Source organism: Lipotes vexillifer, unplaced genomic scaffold (genome assembly GCF_000442215.2).
Source record: "Lipotes vexillifer unplaced genomic scaffold, Lipotes_vexillifer_v1.1 scaffold1477, whole genome shotgun sequence".
Lineage (NCBI taxonomy): Eukaryota > Metazoa > Chordata > Mammalia > Artiodactyla > Lipotidae > Lipotes > Lipotes vexillifer.
The window spans coordinates 464,273-471,979 of NW_006776536.1; the positions used below are offsets into that span (position 1 = coordinate 464,273).

The window sequence follows — 7,707 nt, forward strand, 5'->3', positions numbered from 1 at the left end:
ATGGAAAAAAATAATGAACTTTGAACTTACGCTCTACACAAAAATTGACTTGAAACAGATAATAGACCTAAATGTAAAAGCTAAAACGGGAGAGAAGCTTCGTAACTGTGGCAAAGATTTCTTAGCTCACATAAAGCACTAACCCTCAAAGAAAAAAAAAAAATACAGTAAGTTGGACTTAATCAAAATTTAAAACTTTTGTTCTTTGAAAGACACCATTAAGAAAATGAAAAGCCCAGCCACGGACTGGGAGAAAACAAGGCAAATTTATATCTGACAAAGGACTTGTATTTAGAATATATGAAGGACTCATAACTCAGCAAGAAACCAAACAACCTACTTTATAAGTGGACAAAAGATTTGAACAGTACACGGGAGATAAACAAATGGCCAGTAAGCATGTTTTCATCTGCTTGATACAAAGTCATAAAGGAAATGCAAGTTAAAGCCCCAGTGAGATGCCTTGCCCACCCATGACAATGGCTAGAACTTAAACTCATAATACCAAATGTTGGCAAGACTGTGGAGCAGCTGACCTCGTATACATTGCTGGTGGGAACGTAGAAGGGTGAAACCAGTGTGGAAAACAGTTGGACAGCCTCTTATAAAGTCAAACATACACTTACCGGGACCTCTCTGGTGGCACAGTGGTTAAGAATCCGCCTGCCAACGCAGGGGATACAGGTTCGATCCCTGGTCTGGGAACATCCCACGTGCCGCGGAGCAACTAAGCCCATGCGCCACAACTACTGAGCCCACGTGCCACAGCTACTGAAGCCCGCACACCTAGAGCCCGTGCTCCACAACAAGAGAAGCCACCGCAATGAGAAGCCCGTGTACCGCAATGAAGAGTAGCCCCTGCTCGCTGCAACTAGAGAAAGCCCGTGCACAGCAGCGAAGACCCAAAGCAGCCTCCAAAATAAATAAGTAAATTTAAATCGACTATACTTCAATAAAATTAAAAGTTAAAAAGAAAACAAAACAAGAAAAACGTACACTTAACATACAACCCAGCAGTCCCTCTCTTTGGTATTGATCCAAGAGAAATGAAAGCCTGTTTCCACGCCAAGACTTGTATTCAAGTGCTCACAGCAGCTTTATTTTCAGTAGCCCCAAACTGGAAACAACCTACATGCCCATCAGCAGATGACTGGGTGAACACACTGTGTTGGAGCCGTATCACGGAAAACTACTCAGCCACGAACACTGCCGCCCACGGCAGCATGGATGTGTCTTATTAGACACAAGCCAGACACCAGAGGGGACGTAGCGGACAGTTACACTCACATGGAAGCTTTCTGTCGCAGTCTGGTGGGCTTGACTGCAGAGACCCAGGAGGACTTTGAGGGTGATTGTGGTGTTGGCATTGAGCTAGGTGTGTGCGTTAGCGAACACCGCACGTTTTACATGAGTTAAGTTTTGTGGTATATAAATTATACCTCAACGTTAATTTTTTTGAAGTGGTGTTGTAATCTTGGCAGTTAGCACTGCAGACTTTTCGATTTGGAGTGGTCCTTAAGAGACTGTGTTCTGCACACCGGTGGGCAGACAGGGGAAGGGACCCAGGGGCCCGGTGGCTGGCCAGGTTTTCTCACTTCCCTCCTGGTGTCCTTTTAGTAATCGTGCTGCAGCAAACAGGTGGCACCTACCGTCTGCCTACACCTGCTAACGCCCCAGGGACCTTGGGCTTTGACAGAGAAGCCTCTGTTGTGTCCGTCAGTCCGCGTCTGTAGCGTTCAAGGTGAATGAGTCGGTGAACCATGCTGCACCAGATACATAGACAGAAGTCCCGTCTCCCGTCTGGGATGGCAGGGCCGGGCCGGCGCAGCTGATCGAGTGGGGGACATTGAGGGTAAAGGGAAGGTGGTGGCCGGGGCTGCTGCCAGCGGGAGAGGACCATCCTGAGAGCAGCGTGGCTCCTGGATGGCCTGCAGCACGTGGAGCTGCTCTGCTCTGTGCCGGGGGGCGGGCGGGACCCTTGGTGAGGCCCCTCTTCCTTCTGTCTCCTAGGAGTATGCCCAGGCCAGGTTCGATGCCTATTTCGACCAGAAGAGGAAGCTTGGGGTGTGACTGGGGAGGCCAGCCTGCGCTGCATCCCTGGACTGCGCGGGGGCGGCCGAGCCCGAGGGTCCCTCTGTGCTCCGACTACTGTACCTGCAGCAAGAAGGCTCGGACGTCTCGCTGCCGAACACAGATGTGTATGATACGAAAGACTGTATTAAAATTGAGGAACATTTATTTCATATCTTGTTTACGATTTCTCTAGGACTCTGGCATGAGATCAGGAAGCAGAATTATAGTACACTAGTGCAATAGTGCAACACCTCAGACCCCCTAATCTAGAGAAGGCATCTTCTACTTCAGCCAGCTGGGGCAAACAGCAAGAGTAAACAGTGTCACTGTACGTGCCTTTTTGGTTAATGTTGATCTTTAAAGGATGTTCATGACCGCGCTGGTGAACAGCGCCGACCGGGCTTTCTGTAGGTAACGGGTGTGTAGGGCGGCGAGTGGGCAGCGACACTGCCGATGCTCCGTGGCCTGACCGGGGTTCTGGGAGACGCAGACCGCCCCCGAGGTGCGGGGTGCACAGAGGCGGGGATGACCGTGGCTGCCCGCTGACTGCTACCTGTCATCCGTGTTTTCCTCTGCCGGTGAATCTCAGATGAATCTCACCCTAACTGGATGCAGCCCCACCATGCCCTCTAACTGAAAGTGCTTTATTAACCCTGGCTCTGGGGCAGGCAGTGGGCCGTGGCCACAGAGGGCCAGCAGGCTGCACGGGGACACGTGGCCACACATGCCCACCCCGGCACCCCCACTGCCCAATCCGCTTTCCTGGTAGGGAGCGGGCTGCTTTGTCCCACACTCTGCAGCCTTTTCCCCTCCACCTCTGCTCAGCCTGGTGCTGGGCTCTTGTGACAGGGCCGGTTGCCCGCCCCCAGGCATGGTCGTGCCCCAGGGAAGCCTCCTGCTGCCCCGGTGCTGGGGCCTCCGTGTGCTGGGTGCGGGAGGGAAACCTTGCCCTCACTGCTCCCCGTTGTACCTCATGTGGTCGTTCTGGTGGGAAACGGCAGCCTGTATGTGGAGTATGGGGGCGGGGATAGAGTATAGCTGTGAAATCCGTATGTATTAAAAGTCCTTTGGGATAAATTCTTTTTTTTTTTTTCACTCTGAACTCTTATTTGAATTGTTTTTTTGTGCATACATTCCTGCTACCACAAAGACTGTACTATACAAACAATAAAAAAGATAAAAGCCCATCCTCTGCTGTCACCCTCGGATGCATCCCTAGTCTCGGGGAGGTCTCCGGTGCGCGTCCACCCGGCTCCTCCGGAGGCGAAGCCCTTGGGCGGGAGGGAGAGGGGAGCACCGGGCTGTCCAGGAGGGAACTGAGCGGCTGGGCCAGGGCAGGAGGGGGACTTCCGCTGCCCGGCCTGGTAGGCACCGAAAGTTTTAACCAGGTGAGTGTGTTATGATATCCAAGCAATAAAACTGAGTCCTAGGGACTTCCCTGGTGGCACAGTGGCTAAGAATCCACCTGCCAGTGCAGGGGACACAGGTTCGAGCCCTGGTCCGGGAAGATCCCACAGCTAAGCCCGTGCCACAACTACAGCGTGCGCTCTAGAGCCCGCGAGCCACAACTACTGAGCCTGCGTGCCACAACTACTGAAGCCTGTGTGCCTAGAGCCCGTGCTCCACAACAAGGGAAGCCCCCGCAGTGAGAAGCCCGCACACCGCAAAGAAGAGTAGCCCCCGCTCGCCACAACTAGAGAATGCCCGCGTGCAGCAACGAAGACCCAGTGCAGCCAAAAACAGTTTTTTAAAAAAACCCCAACAGCCCTAGATGCTGCTGCCCTGTGTGTGAGATCTTAGAACACAGCTCCCAGCTCCTGCCTGTGCCCACGGGGTCCGACCGGCCTTGCCCGCCCCCTGCCCCCAGCCTCTCTCGTCCCTAAGACACCAGGCCCTCTCGTGCTTTCCTCTGCCAGGCGGCTTTGGGGTCAGGCTCCCTCACATCCACTCGCTGGCTATCACTTTCATTCTCTGTATGTGGAATTCCTGGGATGCCCACCTGTTCCCTCAGCCATCCTCCTGGATGAGACCGTACACTTGCCCCAGCAGGCCTGTCCCCAGTGCAGGTGACCCCCCTGTCCCTGTGTCTCCTGATGTGACCCCCCACGCCCCAGGGGCGCCCCCTCCAGTGCCTTTGCGCATGCTGGTTCCCCAGCAGCCGGCCTTCTCCAGCCAGGCTGCCAGCTGTCCACGCGTCAAAGCCAGGGCAGGGCCAGCTAGCGTCTCCCTGGGGCCACACCTGCCACCCACCCCCGAAACATGCCACGTTCTCAGCGCTGAGCCCCTGCTTAAGGTTCCCCTCACCTGGCCCACCCTGCGAGTCTCTGCACAGCTCTGCTCCCCAGGAAGGTAGAGCTTGGAGTCCTGGGCTTGGGCCAGATCCTGAAACGCACACCGCTCCCTCTATTCCTAACCAGACACTGCTCTCAACGTTTCTTGGAGCCAAGTCTCTGCCAGGCGTGTCATACTGCAGCCAGACAGCCCCTCATACCCCAGCCCAGCATCTGGGGGCCCTGAGCAGGGCAGCCCTGGGCTCTGGAGGGACAGGCTCCTCCCGGCAACTGGCCAGACGAGAGCCACGGTGATGGGGCCAGGTTGCGGGGCCAGGCCTCCCAGCTCGCCGTGCACAGGGCGTCTCTGCCTTCAAGGCAGCCTTTGTTCCCAGGGCCTCCAGCCGGAAGAACCACTTGGCAGCTCCTCAGCAGGAGAAAATGAGGCCTCTGGGAAGCACTGGCTCTGCCACCCAGCTGGGGGTGGGACCCAGACCAGAGAGGCCCGAGGATGCCACCTCCCTCCCCCCAGCGGAAGGATGGCCTGGCAGCAGGACTGCCCACCAGGGAGGGCTAGGGGGAAGACTGTGGCCTCTGGGGAGGCAGGGCCTGGAGTCCGGCTCTCCCCTTTTCTGACCTTCGGAGACCTGGACAATTCTCAGGGTGTCCTGGACGAGCCTCTGCCCTTGTCTGCGGGAAGGTGGCCTTGGGTGTGACACCACTGTCCCATGTGGAGTGCCGGGTCCGGCTCAGGTGTCCCAGGCTGCTCTCTGCTGCAGAGTATCTTGAGCGCCAGGGGCCAGCGCCAGCACAGGCATGTGAGAATATTGGCCGATTGGTGCCAGGCACCACCCTCCATACCCAGGGTAGCCCAGACATCATTGTACAGCCAGTTTGCATATCCCCAAGGATGGGGAGCTCACTCCCCCGGCCCAGCCTGGAAGGACAATCTTTCTGAGCTAGAATGTACTGGAAACAGCCCTCCCTGGGCCTAGTTCTGCCCCCCTTCACCCCAAGAGTCTGGGATCGTTGCAGATGTGCTTGTGGGTCCTATCCTGACATCCTGAGGCCCCAGATCATAGACCAGTGGCTCCCACCTCCCCCCACCCCACACCAACTTCAACTGCAGAAACAGACATAAGGGAGACGGGCACAGAGGCTGGCGTGGTGTCCATCCAACCAAAAGGCCCCCAGGGGCAGGACCAGCCCACATCAGAGCCCAGGCTCCTCCACACCCAGCCGCCCCAGCCCCTGCCTCCCAGACAAGACCAAGACACGGGCCCTGGGCCTTCCCCTTTATTTCTTCCCTGCTCAGCAAGGCAAGGGCGGGGCTGTGGGCACTAGTCACCCTCCACGGCGAAGGTGAAGGGGCTCAGCTTGTAGCCAGTACCCGAGTAAAACTTGTTCTGGAACTCCACCCTGGGGCGAGAAGGGAGAGCGGGTGAGGGGACGCCCCCCCATCTCCCCGACCGTGCTGCCCACACCAGCCAGGTGGCCACTCACCAGTGCAGCCGCAGCGCGTGCAGAAAGGCCGAGAGCCCCTCCATCACCAGTAGGATGGCCACGGTCATCACGGCGAAGGCGGCGAAGACGGGGACCAGCACCACAGCCGCCACACCCATCTTGCCGCCCAGGCTCAGGCCGGCTCGCATCACCATGGCCCACAGGACCTGTGACAGCTCTGCAGGTGGAGGAGGGAACCGTGGGGACCACCAAGCCACCTCGGCATCCCGAAGCCCGCCCTCACCGTGGGCCAGCGGGGGACCTCCTCCGACGTCCCCCCTTTACAGACGGATACTAAGAAGCGACCAGGGCTTCCCTGGTGGCGCAGCGGTTGAGGGTCCGCCTGCCGATGCAGGGGACACGGGTTCGTGTCCCGGTCCGGGAAGATCCCACATGCCGCGGTGCGGCTGGGCCCGTGAGCCATGGCTGCTGGGCCTGCGCGTCCGGAGCCTGTGCTCCGTGACGGGAGAGGCCACAACAGTGAGAGGCACGCATACTGCAAAAAAAAAAAGGCGACCAGAGGGGGCCACGCATCCAGCAGCCAGGTGTGGGAAGGAGCCGGGACTCACGGGCGTGGGCCAGGCTCAGGGCCCAGAGGCGCAAGTAGGAGGCCGTGTTGGAGATGCAGCCCAGGCAGAACTCGATGGTGTGGATGGCTTGGTGCACGAACACCTCGGACAGGACAAACTGGGGGGACAGGTGGCAGTGAGGGGCAAGTGGGGCCGGCAGCCATCCCCTGCTCAGGAAGGCACCATACCCACCTCGGCCTCTGCCTGGTCCCCTGGGCATCCTGCCTTCTCCTCATCAGAGCCCTGGCTGGCCAGGGACGTGTCAGGCAGGTCCAGAAGCCTGGCCGTGTCCTCATCCTAGAGGTGGTGCAGCAGCATCACAGACCCCCAGCCCCAAATGGGGCTCACGTCCCGGACAGGACCCCACCCCCAGGCTCCCCTGTCTCTACCGGCTGTTGCCTCCTCCGAGAGTGGCAGCGGCGGTGCTCCCGGTGCAGGAACAAGGGCGTGCCAAGCAGCAGGACGGGCACCATGGCCAGGGCCAGGACCACCAGCGTGGGCTGCACCACCTCCTGCGGGGGAGGAGGGGGCGATGGTCAGGGCGCCCCTGCGAGTCACCGGCCAGCTCGGGCCACGCGATTCCCCAGGGGACCGGGGAGCCCGCAGCCCACTCCAGGCCAGGGCCCCTCGCCAGGCAGGGACTTCGCCCCGTGTGGAATTCCTCTGGGCATAGAAGCCACCACCTCTGCTGGGAGCTCCCAGGGAGGCCCCTCGACCTCCCTGTCTCACGGCCTCAGGCCTGCATCCCGCTTCTCAGGACGAGGATCCTGCAGCTGAGAGGCCCAGCCACCAGGGGGCCCCAGGGCGGGGTGTGAGCCGCCCCCTCGCCCCGCCGCCACCCCACCCCTCCCCCCGCCCCAGCCCACCTGCCCCGAGAAAAGCGGCCGGTTTGTGGGGCTGCTGGAGAAGAGGAACATGTTTACGAAGTGGATGAGGATGCTGGGGGCCGAGGCAGCGCTGGCGGCCGTGACTCGCAGCCACTTGCAGGCGACCAGGAAGACGAGGTAGCCGAACAGCCCCAGCAGGAAGACCAGCTCGGGGAGGGTCTCCAGCAGCAGTCGGTGCCACTGGCCGAAGTGCCTGGGGCAGGAGGGGAGCCGGGTCACCAGGTCGCCCTGGCCCTGCCTGGCCCCCCACCCCAAGGCCCCCCGTCCTCACATGTGGTTGAAGACTCCCAGGACCACCCCGAAGGTCATGTGGGTGACCCCCAGGATGACGGCCATCTTCATCTTGAAGGAGTTGAGGAAGGTCAGGTGGTTGACAGCCAGGCTCCAGACCTGCGGTGGCGGGGC

The 7,707-nt window shown here is 59.2% G+C and overlaps 2 protein-coding genes across 3 annotated transcripts in view; one reads left to right on the top strand and one right to left on the bottom strand.

Moving 5' to 3' along the window:
- CHKA (choline kinase alpha) overlaps positions 1-2,238 on the top strand; it is a 62,135-nt gene extending 59,897 nt beyond the window's left edge. Inside the window, exon 11 of one of the 2 annotated variants that reach the window (XM_007450410.1) lies at positions 2,011-2,238. In XM_007450410.1, coding sequence (XP_007450472.1) covers positions 2,011-2,070 — 60 coding nt within the window. In that variant the 3' untranslated portion in view covers positions 2,071-2,238. The remainder of the gene's footprint in view (positions 1-2,010) is intronic. The other variant, XM_007450409.1, reaches the window with a different exon arrangement.
- A 3,403-nt stretch (positions 2,239-5,641) lies between these two features.
- The window catches only part of TCIRG1 (T cell immune regulator 1, ATPase H+ transporting V0 subunit a3), a 9,569-nt gene continuing 7,503 nt past the window's right edge, over positions 5,642-7,707 (bottom strand). The window contains exons 13-19 of the mRNA XM_007450411.1: positions 7,574-7,692; positions 7,282-7,495; positions 6,805-6,927; positions 6,608-6,712; positions 6,416-6,533; positions 5,847-6,024; positions 5,642-5,762 (exon numbers count right to left, since the gene is read on the bottom strand). Of these exons, the coding sequence (XP_007450473.1) occupies positions 5,684-5,762; positions 5,847-6,024; positions 6,416-6,533; positions 6,608-6,712; positions 6,805-6,927; positions 7,282-7,495; positions 7,574-7,692 (936 nt within the window). The 3' untranslated portion in view covers positions 5,642-5,683. The remainder of the gene's footprint in view (positions 5,763-5,846; positions 6,025-6,415; positions 6,534-6,607; positions 6,713-6,804; positions 6,928-7,281; positions 7,496-7,573; positions 7,693-7,707) is intronic.